Here is a 23,642-nt window from a genome sequence, read left to right as displayed (position 1 = left end):
CAAGCCCTAAGAACAAACAATCAAAAGATAGTATGACTGTGATTTGCTATTTTCTGACAAAGCATCCTGGGTTCAGATTCTTAATATGGTTGAAGATCTCTCATTACTGCTATGTGAGGCCAAAGCAATCTTTGGTGACTGAATGGTCCCAGAGAAGGAAATTTAGACCTCACTTTCTCATATTAACATTGCCTTTTAAGATAGCAAGCTGGCTTCCCTACTACTTGATGCCTCATGGAACAAATGTTGGTTTTTACTTTGTGAGTATTTACTATGTGCTCTTTAAAATCAGTAGTTTTCACAGTGAGCATTGTTCAGTTCTCGAACAGAAACCACAGTCTCCATTCAGCACTCACTTGAAGCATGGATGTCTAAGGTTGGGGGGGGGGGAGGCATCTGTTAGGCAATTGAAATAGTCAGAGCCGATCTCTGTATCTCCGATCTCCGTGCCACTTGGCTCTGCAGAACTTCTGAACTTCTTAACGGTTTACTGAATGTGATAGTACCGGTCATGCACTTCTTTAAATGATGTAATTTTTGCCTTCGCCACCTGTCGCCACAAAACTTTTCAGCCATTTCCAAGAACATCCCTGTCTGGTCTGCAGAGGAAAAAACAGCAGAATAACAAATGTCCTGGTAAGTCAGTGTACCTGCATGAGCCTCCTGTTCCTGCTCAGAAACAGGTCAGAGTGGCCCTGGTGAATATTAGATTAAGGAGCAAATTGTCTTAGAAATGGGGTAATTGCATCTAAACTGCATAGTTTCAAGAGGACTCTCATTTGGGCTTAAACAAGAGAACATCTGTTCTTTTCAGCTCAACTAGACAGGCTGTTCTTGTACCTGACACACACAAGCTATGGCTCAGCCAGCAAATCACAAAATGCACCGAGGATAAAGAAATAAAGCCGTCAAACTGACTGCACAAAACTGGCTATGCTTAGCATCCCCTGGAAAGCACTGCTGGGCACAAGGCAGCAGGACCGACTTCTGCGAAGACCAATATTCCATTCCAGTCCATCATACCATCCCAAGAGAGGCACACTTTAGACAGTCCCTCAGCTAGAAGTCATGGGGGAGGGGTGAAGGATGCATACACTGTGGCTACCTCAGGGGCAGGGCCGGACCTGGCTGAAACAAACTTTGCCTGTTGCAAGGCTGCTGAAGTCATGAAAGGAGAGATATACCTCATCTTATGCCTTTCTCATTTCCCCTCCCTCCTTCCTCTCTCCCTTCCTTTCTCCTTCCCTGTCTTCTTTCCTCCTTTTCTCCCTCCCTCCTCCCTTCCCTCCCTCCCTCTCTCCTTCCCTCCCTCCTTCCTTTTCTGGTTTCCTTTATCAGTGAACATTTCAATCATTTTTATATTAATTAATTAATCTATAGTGTGTGTGTATGTATAGTGTGTGTGTGTGCGCGCACGCACGCACGTGCACGCACGTGCGTATATGCATGAAGGACAGAGGAAAACTTGTGGAAATTGATTCTCTTCTTCCTCTGTGTGGAACCAAGGCATTGAACTCAGGTCTTTAGGCTTGGCTTCCGGTGCCTTTACTTGACCATCTGAGGCATCTAACCAGTCCTTCATTCATTTCTGGATGAGTCAAATGTTGTTGTTTCACGAAACCAAGATAACAGGTTCAGCACAGAGCTTAAGAGCGTCGTCATGGAAACTGGTGGCAGATGGTCTAAAGCTGTTCACTGTGTGCGTAAGGGCATTTCCTGTTCCAGTGTCTGAAATATAACAGCATCATCCTTTACTATTCAGCTCCCATTTGTGCAGGGTGAGAAACCCTGGGTTTGGTTCCATGGAGGTTATGAGTGCACAGGATAAGGTTAAAGTTGTATGTTCAGGCATCTTGCCATGATGGGCATAATGGCCAGAATGGATGTGGATGTGCGTAGCCTGTGGCCAGTCACGAGTATCATCTTCACAGACCGCCCTTGTGTACAGGTCAGGGTCAGTACCTGAACGAGGGCACCTGGGGGAGAGAGCCTGACAGTACACACTGAAGGAAGATGGGGACATATTCTGGTCCAGTGCATGTCCTCTGAGATGCAGCAAATCCCTTTCAGCCCCTCTGGGCTTCTGACAGCAGGGTGTGAGTATGGCCAAATCTCATCTCAAAAGTTCTGTTCCACTTAACAAGTGCCTAACATGACCAGGTTGTCACTTGGGTTAACGATAGAGCAGTCCCTACCACAAGGGGATGAGGAAAATAAATGGCTTTGATCTCCTACTTGGATTTTGAGGGAAGAACATGGAGATATGGAGTTAATATCTCATTAATATTCTTCATTTATACATTATTCCTTCCTTACATTGGTTGTCTCTATCCTTCCAAGCACAAAGCTGAAATTTGTGAGTTCTGTCTTCTCCCACCTCCCTCCTAAACAGGGTCTACATTTAGTCAAGGACCACAACTAGATTCAGTAGGTGGTTCTGCCAGAAGCTGCCTCTGGTTTCACTGCCTCTCTAAATGCATCCTTAGATTGTGAAGACCCACATGAGGACCCATGATGACTTGCAACACTTGAGAGGGATCCTGGATTTTACAGTCACTCTGCCGTTCTTCTCTTCCTCAACCCCTGCATCTCTCCCTCCCTGCTTCCTTTTAACTCCAGGGAATCACCACTTGCTGAAGGTGCCACCCAGGCCCCACCACACAGCCTGTAGTTGTATTAGAAGCTCACTCTTTCTGAGCGTGTCTGGGGAGACTGTTCACACACTCCACGGCTGCCTGCATCCAGCAGCCTAATTCACACACTCCATGGCCTCTGCTAGGACCCCACTGTTCATGAGCCAAGAAGTGCATGGAATGATTTTCAGGGGAAGAAACAAAATGTATGCATGCTTCTACCTGAGAATTCCACTTGCTTCTAAGGTGGAAGGAGAAGGGTTACCATCTTTCTGGCACAGATTTCTTTTCTCTTTCTTGATGGAGCTACACACTCTCTGGGCCTGAGGTTGGACAGGACTCAGACGGATCCCATTCAAGGTAAAAGTAAACTTAAGGCCAAATTTACACTCAACACTCCAGGAGCCTTGCAGTAGTGGGAACTTTATCTCTGCTGACCTTCCTGGGACTATGAAGGCATACAGGGCTGTGGGATGAGAGGAGACACAGAAATTCGGTCTCTGCATACACAATGAGGCCACAGGAACACAGAATGAATCGCCATGCGTGGTGGCACAGGAAAACTGGGTGCAGAGGGCCCTTGTGTATGTGGCAGTATGCACTGGTCATAGAGAGACAGCCTGAGCTGCAGCATGGCAGGTGGGTGGTTCACCAAAGCCACGGGAAGGAGGGTTCCACACAGGATGCTGGTACAACTCCATCTTTGTTTTTCACATCCTTCTCCTTATGTGAAAATAGTCAATGCCAGCCGCAGCGCTGGATTTGACCCCCGCTCTCCATGTGGCAATATTCCAGCCTACCTGCACCCCTCCCATTCTCCTCTCTGCTGTTTTCATGGTGCACGGCAAGTCTGTTGCTAGGCAGCTGTGCTCAGCCCTGTGACTGCTGGGAAGGAGCTAGAAAATCACCCTCCGCACCTGTGCAGTGTTTACTGTGAGTAAGAACACAGGAGCAAAGCCAGCATCCAGGCAAGTCCATGGAGGGAGCCAAATGCAGCCTTCATAAACCAGGGCCACACAACCACCTTGGAGGAACCTACTGTGTGTAAACTGGCCATGCTGTGACCCTGGGGAAATCCTCCAGGGAAGCGATTCTAGAACTTCTAAAATGCAGATACATAAAAATGAGCAGAAATGTAGGTATTGGGGGTGTCTAGGGCATACTGATTGTCATAAGCTTTGTTAATGTTCTTGCCTTTGCAAAACAGAACACCCCAAACTTTTACCTCCGTGTAGCCCACAGGCTTTTGTGTTTTATTTGTATCAGGGCCTGTAGAACTCCACCCTCCACCTTCCCTGTCAGCCAAAATCTCCCCAGATTCCATTTCTCCAAGGCTCAGCGCCACACATCGAAGTCCATACTCTTCCTCCCTGTATTTCTTTCTGTGACCACAGCAGTTATGTTCCACTGCGGAGACAAATAAGAACCGCGACCTCTGGGGATGGGAGGGGGGTACGTGGCACGGGAGAAAGGGCTGTCCAGTGGTAGCACCGCCCACAGTGGGCTGAGCCTCCACATCAATCACTAATTTAAAAGGTGTTCCACACACTTGCTTACAGGGAACTAGTCGAGGATCCCTCTTTCCAGGTGACACCAGCTTGTGTCAAGTTGACAGACAGCTAACCAGCAAACTTGCCAAAACTCTTCCCCCATGGTCATGCCAGCCTTCCAGCCTTCCAGCCCTCCAGCCTTCTGGAATGTTCCAAGGACAATTTTTCTTCCATTACCATGCCTCTTCCTTTGTCATGTCTGTTAACTGGGGTGTAGGTGAGACAGGAACTGGTGTTCCTCAAACATTATTTCTGTGTTCACAAGGACCATAAAATGATGCATTTCTTAAGTTCCCAAAATAAGAAAAACACTTCTTTCCTGAAACACAATCTTCATCCAGGAAAGCCTTGCTTTACAGTTGAGCACAGGCAGAGAAAGCCCATCGCCTCCCCACCCCACTGCTGATCTAGACGTTTCTTGGCAGGATTGCTTGCTCATAATAGATGCTCAATAAATATTTATTGAGATAATTAAAATTTTAAGGGGTTTCAGGAGCCAAAAAAAATAAAGCAGAACTTTCACTTTTACAACAGAACTTTCTTTGAGAGTGAAAAGGAAATGTCAATATTCAATAAACAGAAACAAATTCACAGGAACACATGGGGGTTAGAAAAGACAGCTTAATTTACTTAGCTGTGGTTTCCTAAGAAAATGATTCTGTTACCTCCTCATTTCCTTTGAAGGTTGTTATTTTAAAATCTCGCTGTTAATCTGGATTAAAAAACAAATCCCTGGCTCTATGAAATAGTTTGTCAGAGTTGTCCTTTACACTGAAAGGGACATTGGCCTACAAGAGAGAAGTGCTCGCTTGTGTCCTCTGGAGGCCTTCTTGGGGCCTCACACGTTGTTGGCTTTTCTCTGTGTCTAACTTTGATCTGTCCCTCTTAAAGCACAGAGACCTCAAAGTGACCCCAGTATGGAGTCTTTTCAACTTGGGATTCTGAATGACACTGGGTTTCTGGTTTGTTTGTTTTTAATCATTTTATTCGTTTATATTTCAAATGATATCCCCCTCCTGGTTACCCCTCCACAACCCCCCACCCTACCCCCCTCATCCCTGTCCCCCTTGCCTCTATGAGGGTGCTCCTCTCCCCACCCACCCACTCCCACCTTATCACTCTAGATTCCCCCCACTCTGGGACATCTAGTCTCCACAGGACTGAGGGCCTCCCCTCCCATTGATGTCAGATAAGGCAATCCTCTGTTATTTAAGTATATGGAGCCATGGGTCCCTCCATGTATACTCTTTGGTTGGTGGTTTCATCACTGTTTTTATTCTATCATATCCATGGTGCTGAAGAGAGATGTGTGCTTGGTTCCTGGTCATGAAGGTGGCACAGCATCTCTGGTACCCATTTGAGAGAGGCTCTTGAAAGCCTAGAAACCCACTCTTATTGTAGATGGGCAATGTGGGAAGTGGGCATCCAGAAGGATGTCAAGGGTAGACAGAGACACGCTGTACAAAAAGGAAGGACCGTGCATCCTCCAATGCATCTTCAGGTGTTAGACTCATGGGAGCACTGTAACAGAAGTGATTCCGTTTCCAAAACCATCATTGCTGCCCTGCTCCATCACCTGGTCAAGGCAGTGGAGCCTTGAGAGTCAGCCACAGAGAGTGACCTGGCAACACAGAGAGAAGGGACTCTCATAGACAACGGTCCGTGCCCCTGGTCACACTCCACCTAAACTCCCCTCCTGCTCTCGGTTGCTTTCTTGTGAGTTCCCAGCATCCCCTTCTGGACCCAGCTCATGTGTCAGTCTTTTGGCCTGATCTTTGCCCAAACCCTATTGCATTCCAGTCCTGCTGATGCTTCCAGAGTCGGATATGCTGGCTCGTTTTGTATGTACCTTACTCACAGGCTCTGTCAAAGCCAAGTCCTACTGGTCACCTGCAGGTCACCCTATCCTTACCTGTTCTGTCACCTTCTAAGCTCTCGGGAGCCTGGCTTCTTGCCTCCTTTCTTATAGCCACTCTGGCTTCCTCCATGTTCCTGAAGAAGGGCTACAGCTGGCCACTCAGGGTTCTGGGGCTCTTTTTCTTCAGTCTACAATGGGACATAGATCATTTGAGCCTGAATGAGGAAACTTGGGGTGACATGGGGTAAAGTCACAATAGTTACCTTGTCCCAGTCCAGGGAGGTGCAGAGAGCAGGAGAGAACAGGCTATCTCTTGTTTGTAGTCAGCAGATTTCCAATAGAGATCACATGAAGCTTGCACATGGAGTCTTCAGGAGACAGAGGAGACCTGGGAACCATGGAGCAGGGTTCTGGACACCAGCGCTGTCTGAGGCTCCCGTGCCCTGGACCAATGGCAGCTGTAGGTGCACATGTGATCATGTCTTCCATCCAAAAGAGCGCCTTGTCTCATTTCTCTGTGTAGTTCTCCCTTCACCTGGACTTTCCTGAGGGAACTCATTGACCTGCGTTTGAACCAGACTCTGCTTTGCTGTTAAAGGGGCACAGTCACTCAGAGGTCAGCAGACTGAGGGCCTCCTCCCGCCTGTGACCATCGTTGATAGTCATGACTGGGCTTCTGTGGCTCATGGTCTCTCTTTACTGCTCCTGGACTGTCTGGGTTGGGCTTCTGGTTCTCAGCTGCACTTCAGCAGATGTCAGGGGAGAGGCTGACCCTGCAGTCAGGTGACTCCTGACTCCCGCTCAGCCATGCATTACCACCTGTGACTTATTCCCAGTGTCACCCTAGGTGGCTTGTAGAAGCCGAACCTTCTTCTCAATCATCCCAAGCCACACATCTACCTCGGAGGTGACAGCTGGGTCTTCTACCCTAAAACTGGGTGGGTGACAGGAACAAAAAGCTTACTGTGGTATTTGTCAATTTTTTTCTGTGGCATGTTGAGGTAGTGCACAAATATTAACTGAAAATATATGGCTTAGGTTTCTGTATTGATCTTCCATGAGCTTGCAGAGCTATTCCCTGTGAGAACTGTGATGGTTGCCGCTTCTCCTTCCCTTCCTCACCCCTCTTCCTTCAGTGCCATTTTGCTTATGTGTCCAGTTACATAACTTAAGTTCAATGCATTTGAATAAATTTAATAACTGATATATAACTTTTAAATGTTTGAAAAAGCTATGGGAAACCACTCTACTGCTATAAATCTCAGGTAATAAATGGGACTCAAAGACTCAGTGATAATATCTAAAAATAAAAATTTCCCTTGAGAATTTAAAATACTCAATATATAGGGAGGAAGCCTTTCTATCACCTTGAAATAAAAATTGTCACTGTCTTAATATTTCTTTACTGCAAACTACCTAAATCTTTCCTCAAGTAGGAATTTAAAAGATGCTTGGATTTTTTTTTAAAAAAAGTTGTTTTCTTTATACAAGGCCAAGACAAATATTTAAATGGTAACTAATAGATTAATTTTTAATCTCTTCCAATTTTTTGTGAATAAGTGGTTTGTGTCTTCGTGTGACAACACTACGTATAAGTTGAAAATATACTTAATTCATTTTAAGGATAATTTTCTCTGTAGAAGGTAGGGGTTATTCACACTTGGCTGGTATGCACCTTGTCTATGAGATATTTAAGGATTTTCTGGTAAAATGAAAGAATCTGAGAAGTGGTGTGATCAGTTGGCCCTGTTGAATCTTATCATCTGCTGAATGGTCATTTATTCTTGTGCTTGTTCCCCAACAGATACGAGCCACTGGCTTCTGTTCTTCTGGGCGAGACAAAGGGTCAGGCTGCTGAGGAGAGGTGTCGACTTGTTCTCCAGCGGTGTAAACTACAAGGTTGGCAGGTTAGTGGCCTATGGACTATGAAAATAGATGGCTGGGGCTTTAAAGGTATGACTCACTGTGGTAGCCACCAGCCTTCCTGGCAAAAACAAACCCCCTTGATATTTTTGGCAAGGCCTAGCACTCTCTGTGCTCATGTCATTCTGTGTGATTTGTGGGTTTTAGCACCGTGGAGGCAACATAAGAGACTATGCACTTTTACAGCAACACAGAGAACTACTGAGCTTGGTCAGTTGCCTCAATTCATGCCTGCTCACTCACACTTTGTAAAGCATCTAAGATGTTCCCATATTGATCACCTTTCCAGCTCCATGACAAAGAACCTGAGGTAGATGGAGGATGAAGAGAAAAAGTTGCCGTGACTCACAGCTTCAGTCCATGGCCCATTAGAGCTGTTGTGTTTGGGCTTTGGCAGACTGAGCATCACACACAATGTATGTGTGTGAATAAAGACAGTCAGATTACTGTGTGGATAAAGAAGAGGGGAAGAGGAGAGAAGGGAAGATAGAGGCAACAGCTCAAACCAGTCATTGCATGACACCCAGGAAGAACAGGAGAGGAAAGGAAGGGAGAGGAAGAAACAAGAGGGAGACCCCTTTGGTCCCAGTGTCTCCTACTTCAAGGGTGAAGCACAGCCCCAATGGCCCAGCTTCCTCTTTCTAGGTTTAGCTTTTAATGGACCACCACTTCTCAGTAGTCACAGGCAAGGACCCAAGCCTTCAGCTCTTGAGTGTTTAGGAGGCACATAAGATCCAAACTATAAAAGGAGAAGAACTCAAAAAACCCACAGAGTAAGGAAGCAGTCTTGAGCGAAACAAACTGTTCATACTGGAGCCAGGCCTGCAGGTTGGGGGAGCTGATCATGGACCCCGCTCCAGTTTCTCTTTGCTGTCTCTCATCTCCCTCACAGTCACCCTCGGTGGCTTCTAGAAGCCGAACCTTCTTCTCAATCATCCCAGGCCACACATCTACCTCGGAGGTGACAGCTGGGTCTTGCTACCCTAAAACTGGGTGGGTGACCGGAACAAAAATCTTACTGTAGTATTTGTCAATTTTTTTCCCTGCGGCATGTTTTAGATGAAACATTGAGGTAGTATACAAATATTAACTGAAAATATATGACTTAGGTTTTTGTATTGGTCTCCCATGAGTTTGCAGAGCTATTCTCTGTGAGAACTGTGATGGTTGCGTTCAGTAGACACAGTGTGGGATCTTTGGGCATTTCTTCTGCTCCCCCCACCCCTCACCTCCCCTTTGAGCTTTAACAAGTAGCCGAGTTTTGAGTCTCAGAGCTTCTCCCTGTGTTCTGTGTCACACACGATGTCTCATAGGCGCCCAGGGTAGCAGTCACTGAGATGGCACAGGAAAGAAATAACTTAAGGCAAACTAACATGGGGCACCCACTAGAGATGGAAGGGACCTTAGGTGACATCAGGAGAGCATCATTGGCTGTCTTTAGGAAAAGGGGATTTGAGTGGAGAATGAAATCCTGGATTCATTGGAGGTCAAAGGTGACACAGAGGATTCCAGATTTTGTGAGGCATACATTACTGCAAAATGGCCTCAGGTTTAAAGTCTATTGTTCTCTGAGCAGAAGCGCAGGGTCCTTGATGGGGTAAACATGGAGAAGCTATTTCAGAAGCAGAGGGGAACAGATGTCTGCACACATCAGAATGTGTATGAGAGCGGCATGACCTTCATGTACCCATCAGAGAAAGTGTCACAGGTACACTCATCTATGACCAAGAGCACAAGAACCCAAGCGCAAGCATAGAAGTCACGACTTCACCCTCTAACCACTCAAGTTCCTCCTTTGTTTTCCTTCTTCTTTTTCTTCTTATTTAATCTTGGTGGAAGTCGGACTTTTAAGTCACCATCTGAGGGAGGACGCTTACTCATGCTGGGTTGTCATGGTTGCGCGTCGGAGCTGAGACTGGATTTAAAAAGGAAGAAATTACTAACCCAGAGTGATGTCAGCTCCCCGCTCTGGAGCCTGAGACATCAGTGTGAGCTCCACAGAGAGTATGGTTTATCAAGATTGTGGGGAGCTGAGGTCATTTCCGCTTAATCATTGCTGGGAGTTTTAAGTAGGTAATTGTAGAGTAGTGGTTTAAGCATAGCATGATGTAAAAGGTTTCAGAGTGTGTAATGTTTCTGTAAAGAATACTCTCCAGTGTTCACTGGTGTGTGTGTGTGCGTGTGTGTGTGTGTGTGTGTTCAGACACTGAGAGACTCTGAAACACTTCTCCCAGTAGGGAAGCTACTATCAGTGCTAATACCCAATCAGGATTCCCAGTGTGTAGGTTGGTGTCAATCATGGGAGGAAGCTGGGATGCACATTGATGAGCGCTGGTTGGCATCAGTCTTTCCAGGACTATGTCCAGGATGGGCTACTTGACATAGCAACGGAAGATAGTATTAAATTGAGACACACATTGGTACTTTTAAATAAAAAATCAAATATATTTTAATAGGGAAGAATTTTCATCTCATCACACAAATTATTTTCTCCTTATTTAAAATTAATTACTTTTCTTGCATGTGTATTTGTAGGTGCCTGCATCTATGTGCATCACGTGCATGTCTGGTTCTGGCAGAGACAAGATCCAGGCACTGGATCTCCTAAGCCTAAAATTGCAGATGGTTGTGAGCCACCATGTGGGTGCTGGAGCTCAAACTCAGAAATTCTTCAACAGCAGCAAGTGTTCTTTATTGCTGAGCCATCTCACTAGCCCAGAGAGATTAATACAGAGAAAGAGGCAGAGAGAGAGAGGCAGAGAGAGAGAGAGAGAGAGAGAGAGAGAGAGAGAGAGAGAGAGAGAGAGAGAGAGAGAGAGAAAGAGAGAGGAGAGAGAGATTTCCCCCCAAGTACATCTGCTAATGAGTTCTGCATTCTCTAGTTAGGGAAGACAGATTTTCTTCAGTCTTTTCAAGGGGAGACATCTATATTCTTCCTGCTGCAAGATGAGTAGTTGTAATCACAGACATCATGCTTATTTATATTTTATTTCTAGGTTAAATAGAAAATCACTTGTGTTAGAAACCCAGTTATTCCTGATAGAGTAATCAGACCCTTCTGGTCCAAAAGCAAAGCCTATGTTGGAAATGTACTGCTACTGGCTGGAGAGATGGCTCACTGGTTAAGAGCACTGACTGCTCTTCCAGAGGTCCTGAGTTCAAATCCCAGCAACCACATGGTGACTCACAACCATCTGTAATGAGATCTGATGCCCTCTTCTGGTGTGTCTGAAGATAGCTACAGGGAATTTACATATAACAATAAATAAATCTGAAAGAAAAAAAGGAAGGGGAGGGGAGGGGAGGGGAGGGGAGGGGAGGGGAGGGGAGGGGAGGGGAGGGGAGGGGAGGGGAGGGGAGGGGAGGGGAGGGGAGGGGAGGGGAGGGGAGGGGAGGGGAGGGGAGGGGAGGGGAGGGGAGGGGAGGGGAGGAAGAAAGAAAAATGTACTGCTCCAAGAGGTTCCGCCATTGATTCTATTCTGGGTTGTGAATCAGTTACAGAAATTAAGTAGCATTTAGTAAGGGGCTGCATGACAGAGGAGCCAGGACAGCAATGGGCAACTTCTGCACCTAAAGCATGGCTCCCACACTGCGAAGGCACAGGGCAGTGACATTCAGCATTGGACACTAACTGGTCAATGTTAAATTAATGCTTATTTCCCCACATCGTTACAAGGAGCACTAGAGAGCAGAAGAGTCGAGTCACTTTTACATCCCAGGAACCCATGCAAGGGGTTAGCTAGGAATTCAACTCTCTTCACTATAATATCACTTTTTATTTTAAAGTTTATGTGCATTATGTGTTCCTAATTGCACATGCCACTGAGCTGCAGAGGCCAGGAGGACGTGTCAGGTCAGAGCTACCTGCAGTTGTGAGTCACCTGATGTCAGCGCTGGGAGACACACCTCTGTGTCTGCTATAAAAGTACCAGGCACTCTGAACCACTGAGCCATCCCTCCAGCCCCTATGAGTTTTTACTGTCACTCAAGTGACACAGTGGCTTTTGCGATTTGTCCTTAACATCGATCAGACCTGGCACAGTCAACCTTAAGTCTTCAGAGCAGGATGGCAGCTTCATGGTTCCTGTGTCTGGTTTCTCACAGAAGCGCATGAGCACCCAAGCCTCCTCCTGATTAGAGGCGTCAGATCTTGGGAGCTGTTAGGGTTTTTTTTCCCCCCCATTGAGAGAGAAATGGAGGAAGTAGGGGAAGATAGAGTGAGGACGGATAGAAGTGGGGGAGGGTATGTGTGGAGTTAGGTGAGGACAAACACATGGTTTGTTGAATGTCATTGGATGGTTGTCAGGACTTGGGGAGTTTGGGGCGAATAGCCAGTCCCCTTCGTCTGTGTGTTGTGAGGTGACCACTCAGTTCTTTCTCCATTTTATTGGCTTTTAGCCTAATAGCCTCTCTGTGGAGAAGAAGAAAGTAACCACAGTGTAGAAGTGAGGATGCTGGTCCCCAGAGATTGGCTGCTGTATCAGCATCTTTCCTGAATCAGGGGACCCAGCTTCTATTCACCTCACCTTCGCAGAAATCAACCTAGAGTCTGCCTCAACCTTCTTCTTGCATTTGGCTTGATATCTGTTTTACATGACAGCCCTGCGGAGTCATTTTGGCCAGGCTTCAGAACTTGAAAGGGACAGACTGTGCTTCATTAGAGAGCTTTGATCTCAGGTACTTCCATATTCCTATATCATTGAGCAGCCTACCCCTTGCAGACAGTGTCTTTCTGTGTTTTAATTCACTGGGCAGATGAGGGAAGACCTAGTACCGCTTTCTGTTGCAGGCTGGCTCTGAAGGCGTCCTCTGTGCCCAGAGCATCATCCATGCAGTGGCACTCAGCTTTTGCCTGAGCATTCCAATTGGACCTAGGATCACAGTTCTGAGAATAAGAAACTACCATTGATACGCGCTGGGTACTTCATGTAGACATGCAATTGTGAATTGTCAAATTGAGTCACAACGGAAAACTAGTACATGTTATGTCTTAGAGGGGAGCCAAGTGGGATTTTGCTATATCTATGCTTATAAGAAATATATTGATCCATCAAGTTTGTGCTGGAAAATGACCACACAATGCATAAAGTAGCCTATGTGCAGTTTAGGCATAAACTATTCCAAATAAAGCCAGATTTTGCTGAGAATCTCTGTAAAAGCTATAGGTGGCTCCACGGGTTCTGACTTTCCCATCTGTACTTCCCATTGTGACTCTCACATATGCATCCTCTTACTGCAACAGAAGAGCTCAGCTTTCTTTTACAGCTTGAGCTGGTAAATACCGGTTCTGGCAAATTCCCACACGGTACTGTCCTCTGAATACTCAGAATCACTACCCTTACATAATGTGGCTTTATTTCAAAGAAAGAGGAAGAAAATCAGGACATAGTGGGAGGAAACCTTCTTGTTGGTGGTTTCCTATTCATGTTTAACACAGAACATCATGTTTAAAACACCAGGAACTGGGGGCTGAGAGACAGCTCGTCGGTTAAGAGCCCTTGCTTCTTTCCAGAGGATTTGGTTTCAATTCCCCTTACCCACAGGGCAGTTCATGAACGTCTCTAACTCCATTTTCAGGGATCTAGTGTCTTCCTCTCATCCCTGTGGGAGTCAGACAAGCCAGTGGTACCCAGACTCATATGCAGGCAAATGCTAAGGACATTAAATAAATAACAAAGTCAAATACATATACATATGCATACACAAACACACACACTATATATATATATACATGTGTGTGTATATATATGTGTGTATATATATGTGTGTGTGTGTATGTATATGTGTATGTGTGTATATATATATATATATATATATATATATATATATATATATATAAACTATGGAGCCACAATATCTAAGAGCACTTGCTGCTCTTGCAGAAGAATCAGGTTTATCTTCTAACACCCACATCAGGCAGAGCACAGGCTCCTATAACTCCAGCTCCAGGGCCTCTGACACCCTCTTTAAGTTTCCATGGGCACTGCCCATGTGTGGTGCACCAAACATACATACATACATACATACAGACAGACAGACAGACAGACACACACTCAGGCACATATACACACATAAAATAACTCTTAAATATTTGTGTGTATGTATATATATATATATATATATATATATATATATATGCATGCATGTGTGTGTGTGTGTGTAGCTAGTCAGAGACACACCCTTATTTGCAAGGCAGACTTTGAGTACCAGTGTCTTTGCTAAGAGGAATGGAAGTTAGTAGAAATAGTCTTTGAGTAGAATCTTCATGACTGTCTCCAAACTTTGTTTTCTTCTCACACGATGTATTTTTCTTTACTAAACAGAGTTCATGAATTGCTTATTTGTGTGAGAGGTAAACCCAAATAGACTTAAGTCACAGTTTCAAACCAGACATTGAACCATCAATGATTTGTAATATAATTCTTTATTATTGCATTTTATTTGTTGCAATATGTTTACTTCTCATTCAGTGTTACTTTGAGATAAATTTGATGTAACCAAATAGTTATACACCTCTGGGGAGATGCCCCACCAGCAGACATTAGGCCCCCAGGGAGGTGCCCCACCAGCAGACATTAGACCCCCAGGGAGGTGCCCCACCAGCAGACATTACAACCCCCCCCCCCAGGAATAATCTTGTTTTCCTTGCTCTTTCATTTCTGTAAAATGAAAACCTCTGAAACTAATTCTCAGTGACAAAATAAGCGGTATAATCTGATTTTCACACATTTTATATGCATCAACTGGTTATAGGGTGCTTTCTTCTGTGTTGTTATTTGAATGCTATATTCATTTCTCTGCCATCTGGAGGGATGGAGGGTGGAGAAGCAGATCTGTTGGAGTGTTCTGGGATGCCAGGCACTGCAGAACAGGCACTGAGAGCCACAGGGAGTCGGGTTGGGCGTGGCCTTGTTCCCTCTCAGAACACTGTCAAACAGACGTGAAGGGAATGTTTTCTGCTGATTTCTGCCAGTTTGGGTGGAAGAAAGGAAGGTAGAGGAGGAACTTCCACTTCAGCCTTGGAAATCGGTCCCGGGATGTTGTTCCCAGAGGCAGTAAGGATTTTAGAGTCCAACCTCAGAGACACTGTGTCATCTAGTGGTTGGAAAATAAACTGGAGACAGGATGCTCCTGAGGTTCCTCTGCAAGATCGTGCAGACTGAAGCAAGAAGTACAATGGGAACTTTACCTTCATCTCAACTGCCTGTGCAATGGGACATCATCCTGTGTGTGTGTGTGTCTGTCTGTCTGTCTGTGTCTGTCTGAGTGTGTGTCTGAGAGTGTGCCTGTCTGTCTGCCTGTCTCTCTTTCTCTGTGCATCTGTAAGATAGGGAGAGACACAGTGTACTGGCTATTTTTGTGTCAACTTGACACAGCTGGAGTTATCACAGAGAAAGGAGCTTCAGTTGAGGAAATGCCTCCATGAGATCCAACTGTAAGGCATTTTCTCAATTAGTGATCAAGGGGGAAAGGCCCCTTGTGGGTGGGACCATCTCTGGGCTGGTAGTCTTGGGTTCTATAAGAGTAGGCTGAGCAAGCCAGGGGAGGCAAGCCAGTAAAGAACATCCCTTCATGGCCTCTGTACCAGCTCCTGCTCCCTGACCTGTCTGAGTTCCAGTCCTGACTTCCTTTGGTGATGAACAGCAGCATGGAAGTGTAAGCCGAATAAACCCTTTCCTCCCCAACTTGCTTCTTGGTCATAATGTTTTGTCCAGGAATAGAAACCCTGACTAAGACACACAGAGAGACAGAGACTGAGAAACCACAAAAAGCAATAAAGTTCACTCATAGAAACTAAATCCTTAAGTCATTTTAAAATGTTTAATATAACATTAATATTTTAGGAATTTCATATATATGTATATATATGTACACACACACATATATATATGTATATATATGTATATGTGTATATATATATATATATATATAACATATTTGATCATACTCACACAAATTTCTCCTCCCTGACTCTCTCAGATACCACCCCAATCAAACTTTTTGTCCATTGATTTCAGTTTGCTATAACCATATCCTTATGTGTTCCATCCCCAGAGGCCATTGACAGTCGACCTCTCAGATATGAGGGTTCTTGTGCCATGCTGGCATGGTGACTAGCTTGGTGACTAGCTTAGTATTGTGCACGTATTATATAGGCAACCACAGCTGCGTGAGTTTTTGAGTACTGTCATGCTCAGGAGACATATGACTCTCACAGTACTCTCTCTCTCTTCTTCTATGATGGTCCCTAAGCCTCAGACAGGGGCGTGGTCTGAAAAGGGCATGACCAGAGACATGTGATCCAGAAAGTGTGACCCAGAGAGGCATGGTCTAGAGGGGTGTAATCTAGACGGGTGTTATACAGAAGGATATGATCCAGAGGGGCGTGGTCCAGAGGAGTGTGATCTAGAGAGGTGTTATCTGAAAAAGTGTGGTCCAGAAAGGTGTTATCCAGAGGGGCAGGCATGGTCCAAAGGGGCGTGGCCTCAGGGCGTGGCCTCGGGGCGTGGCCTCGGGCGTGGTCCGGAGGGGCGTGGCTGAGCTGCAGTGACTGTGTTAACCACTGCTCACTGCACAAAGACTTCTCTGATGGGGATTGAGCACACATTTCCACCTGTGCGTGTTCACTAACCACAACAAAACACTTCTACACTCATCCTTTCTCTGTCACCGACTTCTTAATGTGATTTTGACAGAATGGCCCACATTTCATCTGTGTCTGAGATACATGATTCCAAAGTCTTCACCGGAGCTGTGCTGAGAACAGCAAGAGGAGCATTTACCATAACATTAAATAGAATCAGCCGGATGAAGGATTTATTACTTCATTAATCTAAAATAGTACAGTAGGGAGATGATTGCGAAAGGAGAAGCAAGATACTGTTCAAGTTTTAACCATCTTGCTTTAAAAAAAAAAAAAAACATGTTTGAAGATGAGGCAGTTGTGTTAGGGCCCTCAGCTCTTATTAGCACAATAAATTAATGGTTTATAACCTTTATTTTATCACTCTAGGAGCACTTCATAAATCACCTGTAACTGTGAGTCAGAAAATAGCCTATAAAGTGACTTTTTCTATTCCTCCTCCTTCTCTGGAATTAACAGTGTTGAGAAGAGTCAACATTAGAGAGTTAAGCATATCTCTGAAAAGTGTTCCAACCAGTTCACAGGTACTCACATTTCATTCCCTCCGTCTTAGTTAGGGTTTTACTGCTGTGAACAGACACCATGACCAAGCCAACTCTTATAAGGACAGCACTTAATTGGGGCTGGCTTAGAGGTTCAGAGGTTCAGTCCATTATCATCAAGGCAGGAGCATGGCAGCATCCAGGCAGGCATGGTTCAGGAGGAGCTGAGAGTTCTATATCTTCATCTGAAGGGTGCTAGCAGAATACTGGCTTCCAGTCAGCTAGGATGAGGTTCTTAGAGCCCACAGTGACAAACCTACTCCAACAAGGCCATACCTACTTCAACAGGACCACACCTTCTAATAGTGCCACTCCCTGGGCCGAGCATATACAAACCATCACACCCTCTTTTTTCATATGCTGAATACTTAACACACCCGCACACCCACAGCATACATAGGCATCAATGTTCTGTTATAGAACAATATGTATTCTTGATTTCTAAACAATTGAAAAGGTCATCCAGGAACCTTTATGAAGGACCAGTATAGATGCCTAGGGACTGTCAGCCCAGGGTTTTTGATCTCACCTTTTTCACACTTTTCTATTATGACAGAGACATAAAAAAGACAGAGAGTGTGCCTGTTTCTCCTATGCTTTCTCAGTGACACACCCCTTTAGCTGATTGGCTTACAGTATCATACAAACTTAAAAGATTAAATAGAAACTACCTGTGTGTGTGCCTAACTTTCCCTCTCTATTGACTCAAACTGCTTATTGAGCACATTTCTCTTCCTGAATTTATACGGAGTAAAGATGATGGCTCACGGACCGGGAAGCAAGAGATGGTCAAGAGTTAGGCGGCATGCATCAGGGAAGGATCCCCAGTGTGAGAGAGGCAAGATCACAGTGTCAGAAGATGAGAAGACATTGGTTTAGACAGGGTAGTGGAGGCCATGAAACAGTTTCTGTGTAGTTCCCAGGCTGCAGGGTTCAGAGGGGTGACAAGCTGCCAGCAGTGAGATGGGGCGTTCCAGGAGGGCCCAGAGGAGGAAGTGAATGGACAGTGTGGAGTGAAGGTGGCCATGCAGAACCATGTGCAAGTGAAGGTGGCCATGGTGGTGCATGATGGGTGAAGCCCCACCTACCAGCTGAGAGGGTAGGTGAGGTGGATTCAGCAGGGACTCACAGGCTTTACCTTTGTGTTAGTTAATCACCTCGAGTTGTTGTTTTTCTACAAGTGTTTCAAAGCACTTTCCATACATCATAAAGTACAAGAAAATAAAAATAAAATAATAAAAAAAACTTGGGTTTTCTCATGAGAAGCTGTAGGGAAGGGTACTGGCTGGCTTTGTGTGTCAAGTGGATTTCTGAGTTCGAGGCCAGCCTGGTCTACAAAGTGAGTTCCAGGACAGCCAGGACTATAAAGAGAAACCCTGTCTCAAAAAAATGTAAATAGTTTTGAATCTCTAAAATTGTGGTGAACAATATAAGGTCAGAGGCCAGGAAGAAGTACCAACAAAAAAATCACAAGTGACACCCCAAAACACAAGCTGGAGTTATCACAGCGAAAGGAGCCTCCCTTGAGGAAATGCCTCCATGAGATCCAGCTGTAAGGCATTTTCTCAATTAGTGATAAAAGATGGCAGGGCCCATTGTGGGTGGTGCCACCCCTGGGCTGTTAGTCCTTGCTTCTATAAGAAAGCAGGTTGAGCAAGCCAAGGGAAGCAACCAGTAAGTAATATCCCTCCATGGCCTCTGCATCAGCTCCTGCCTCCAAGTGCCTGCCCTGTGTGAGTTCCAGTCCTGACTTCCTTTGGTAATGAACAGCAATGTGGAAGTGTAAGCTGAATAAATCCTTTTCTCTCCAACTTGCTTCTTGGTCGGGATGTTTTATGCAGGAATAGAAACCCTGACTAAGAGAGGAAGCTAGTAATGTGATCTGACTTATGCTTTCAATGTGTTTATGTGGCAACAAGAATAGATCTGAGACACCAGCAAGCAGAGTAATGCTTGTGCCATAGGCCAGTGGAGGAACAGCAGAGGTTGGGAAAAAGGGGCAGGTGCGGGAGTACAGGGAGCAAGAGGCCGCATTCTACACCTGTAATATGCACACTTATAAAATTACAGGCTTAAGATGGAGTCCTGAATATCAGCATATCAGTGGAGTTTAGGAACATGCTTGGACCTTAACAAGTATAAACTGGGTTTAAAAAAAATCACAAGTGACACCCCAAAACACAGCAGAGACTATGATAATCAAAAAAAAAGTCACAATTAACATGCAACCTGATACGTTTAAGGGAAATAAGAAAACAATGTAAAGCTGGGCATTGGTGGCACGCACATTTAATCCCAGCACTGGGGAGGCAGAGGCAAGTGGATTTCTGAGTTCGAGGCCAGCCTGGTCTACAAAGTGAGTTCCAGGACAGCCAGGACTATAAAGAGAAACCCTGTCTCAAAAAAATGTAAATAGTTTTGAATCTCTAAAATTGTGGTGAACAATATAAGGTCAGAGGCCAGGAAGAAGTACCAACGATATTTGTATATTTAGAAAATGAGCCAAGCATCAGAACACAGTGTGGCAGAACCATGGCAGATACTGAGAACAGGTTCACATGGGTGTACACATAACCCAGTGACAGCAATGGTTTTAGTGCTGCCCCCACTGGGACACCATACTAGCTTCTTTTAACCATGGCTCACACCTTCCTCCAGGGAGGTGAACATTACCCACGCCATTTAGCCTGTGTTTGGAAAGTCAAACATGCTCCCAAAAAACCACTGGATCTAGTGCACTGTCCTCTGCTGTTTGGGGTATATGGTCTTGCCTGGCTCCTGTTGGTCTATGCCTTTAGGAATGGGATACCTTCATGAGCATTCTTGCTATATTGATACAATTTACATAATGAAATAATAATATATAGGCTCACAAGGTGACTAATCCACTAGTGGGTTCAAAACAGTAGTTCAATTCATCCCTGCCTGTTCTGCAGACTATTCTGTCCTAGGTGAGGGCAACTAATTTGGTCTAACACATAATCAATCACATGTAATTCAAGCCAAACTGTCTTCTTCAGATACCATACTACATACTACCCTGTCAGAAGCGTGTAGTTGTGATTATCTTTTCTACGTTGGAGTGAAGCTTGAAGAGCAATCTATTTATAACAAGGAGAACTTGCGTTTTGTATAAATTTATCCTTGAGCATGTTTCAAAGTACATTCAGACATTCAAAACCAGACTGTACATAAAAACATTTCTGTTTAGTAGGTTTCCAAAGCTACAAAATGTAATGTGTTGAGCTTTTCATAGTATAATTAATATATATTCATATATATTATGAAAATAGTGGCTGTCCTTTAATAGAGCCAAGCAAAGCAGTAAGGAAGAAAACCATGAGAATTCAGCCTGGTGAGAAGAGAGTTGAGAACGGTCGCTTGTCTAAGCATCTGCAAGTTATGGGCCACATTCTACTTATCAGGTGCTCCTAGAAATGACCACAAGGTAGTGGATTTGTGCATGTATGAGTGTGGGGGGGGTATATAGGTGAGAAATGGTGGATGACTATGTAGGACAGCTGGGAAGATTTTACAAGCAAAGTACCCTTGTGCTACATGGAAAAGAAAGCCAGAAAAGAAACTGAAATGGGAACAATGGGATGTTCACAGTGCCCCAAGGTTTAGAGAGAGACAGGTACTAGCACACAGTGCGGACTCTTTATGGCACACAAAAAGGTCTGGGCTTTGGAGGATGCTTCTGATAGGAAGAGTTGGCCTGGTGGGCACAGAAACTGCTTTGCATAGTAAAAATAGAACAGTATTTTACAGGAGCACAATGACATTCTCAGATCTGCAGGAAAAATAACAAACCCAACTGGGGGCCTCTGCAGACAGAGGGAGATGGAGAAGAGAGAGCCTACTGTTTGCATCAGCACAGAGGAGCAATATGTTTAAGCCAGGATCAAGTTGACATTGATGGGGCCTTCAGATGATACCAGGACACTTTCTGGAATCTTAACATCTCAGTAAAAGCAGATGACCACTTTTAATGCAACTGTATTTTTATCATGTCACAAACATGAAGCACTTATTAAAATATGGATAGTTTTAGATCAAGGAAAATTAGAAGCTTCAAAGGTTGAGTAGGATTGTCAATAATGAAAATTAAATTCTTTGTTTGAAGCAAAGAAACTCATCTCCAATAAGGTATTTCTCATTAAAATATAATCTATACAAATAGCATACTCCAATTATTATAGACATTGGAATAAAGAGATGTTACTGAACACAATGCTCACAAGAGCAGTGAATCACTCACTAAGGACCATGTGTCTAAGCATCCGCCCCTGCTGGTATATAAAGATTCCTCACATCAGCTTTCTGCTTCAGAGAGTGAGTAGGAAGCTGAAATGACAGTAATAGCCTCTCTCTCACAGGAGGAAAAAGGGCTCTCTCTTAGAAAGAAAGAACCGTGCTGCCGAGGGCTCTGAAGGCAAATCCAAGGGTTTACATGTTGGATTGCTGCCTACCTGGAGCCACCAAAGTTTCCAAGAGATGAGTAAGTTCAAAGTAGTATTCAAGAGCATTCAAGAGTATTAAAAAAGGTAGTATTCAAGTTGACTCCAAGAACAGGCTGGGAATTGGGACAGACTTAGGTGGAGGGCTTGGGTCACAGTCATCCCCTGCTAGAAGGAACAGCCCCGGGAATGTGAGATGTGTTGTCTTTGTTCTTGAACCACATTACACATGTTTTATAAATAGAATAAAACACATAGTTTAAGCACCTATGAAATAGTTAATAGTTTTCAATGAATTATTTAAGTCATCGAACTTTTCTAACTATCAGCCATTAAACAGGACCTAAAGGAAAGCTGTAAATGAGCTTGGTTACACCTTGTGCTTCTGCCTTCGGGAATAAGTTGTTGATGGTGTGTCTGCTAGACCTAGAAAGGAGCAGCCTGCGTGCATGGATGGAAACTGTGTGGGAGAAATGACGTGTGTATATATCTTGGGATGGAGGTTCTTCAGGGACATCCGTAACGTGGTCCTTTCATTCACTGAGGTGGGCGTATAGGAGATGAACTCAATGCCAGAAGAGGAAAATGTAGGAGACTCCTGTCTAGAAATGTGAAATACACTGTGAACCTTTGGCAACAAGTCCTCTAGGCCTGAACTCTGCCATTCCAACAACCTGTAGCTGTAAGAGTCACCTGTGATGGAAGCTTGGAGTAAAGGAGTCATCAGGAGTACAGACGTGTGAGAACGATGAGGATACAGAATCTAGGACAAAGACCATGGCCAACACTGACATGGGGGTGGCAGACAGAGGATGGGGTCAAGGAGCCTGCGGCAGAAGGAGAGCTTTAAGAGTGACCTAGAAGCTGACAACAGAGCACATAGCATGCGGTTAGCAGACCCACATCATGGCAACCTCCAGCTGATAGAGACATGAAGTCACAGGCTCCATCCCAACCTGTAGATCCAGACCCGCCTGTATGAATAAGCAGACTGAAACTTTGGACCGTGGTTTAGTGGTTTACTCTGGAGCCCAGAAAGCCCAGATTAATCACCTCTCTGCCACCAGTTCTGTCCATCATCTGTCTCCTCCTCTCCTAGACCATGTGAAATACAGAGGTTCAACTAGACGAGGTCTGCTGGCTGAGCCTGCATGATGTATGGACAGTCCCTCTTGTGGTCTGTATACAGTGGCTCCTATTATCCCCTCTGGAGACACATTTCCCTTCATAGTGTATTTTATAAACAACTTTCCCATTTCACCTGTGTGTAGCCAGAACCCTTCCTGCATCCTTTAACTCACACACCCTTTCTCTTGGTCAAGCAGAGACACAGGAACCTAACATTCTTCTTTAACATACCCACAGAAGAAGCAGTTGTTCACTGTGTTGTCAAGTGCAGGAAGTGAGTTAAACTGGTTCACATTGGGGATTCAGACAATGGATTTGTCTTTTTCATTTCCTTTTTTTTTATTAGATATTTTCTTTATTTACATTTCAAATGTTATCCCCTTACATGGTTTCCCCTCCAAAAACCGCCCTATCCTATCTCCTGTTCCCCTGCTCACCAACCCACCCACTCCTACTTCCCTGTCCTGGCACGATTTGTCCTCTTCAAGTTCGCAGGAATGCATGAACATTCAAAGGATGATACTGTTTCCTATACTGTAAGACTAGCTCCATGCTCATCTTTCTTTACTTCATCATGGCAGAGAAAAGTGTGACTCACATGGATTGTCCCAGTTATTTATTTTACATTTTTTCTAGTTATATATTTTCCCTCATTAGATTTATTACAAAGTACTGCCAGAAACACACAGTGCTCCTAAAATTGCCCTCAAGGAACAAGGAGAGTTTCACAAGATCCCTCGTTACCTCCATTCTAATTCAGCCCCCATACCACCCACACCACTGTTCCTGTGTTTGTCTGCCTCCACAGCCCACATTTCTGAAAAAGTTCCTGAGAACTGGAACAATAATGGTAGCTTTGGAAGTCATCAATGACAATCTTGTTTAATCCTCTAAAATCTGTCAC

At 44.7% G+C, this 23,642-nt stretch overlaps 1 protein-coding gene across 2 annotated transcripts in view; it reads left to right on the top strand.

Annotated features, from left to right (window-relative positions):
* The window catches only part of Myo16 (myosin XVI), a 486,437-nt gene that overhangs the window by 371,177 nt on the left and 91,618 nt on the right, over positions 1-23,642 (top strand). For both annotated transcript variants that reach the window (XM_021170663.3, XM_029481007.2), the window contains exon 28: positions 7,846-7,948. In XM_021170663.3, coding sequence (XP_021026322.1) covers positions 7,846-7,948 — 103 coding nt within the window. The remainder of the gene's footprint in view (positions 1-7,845; positions 7,949-23,642) is intronic.

Source organism: Mus caroli, unplaced genomic scaffold, assembly GCF_978045245.1.
Source record: "Mus caroli unplaced genomic scaffold, Mus_caroli_1 scaffold_10, whole genome shotgun sequence".
Lineage (NCBI taxonomy): Eukaryota > Metazoa > Chordata > Mammalia > Rodentia > Muridae > Mus > Mus caroli.
This window is presented reverse-complemented; position numbering and strand designations above follow the sequence as displayed.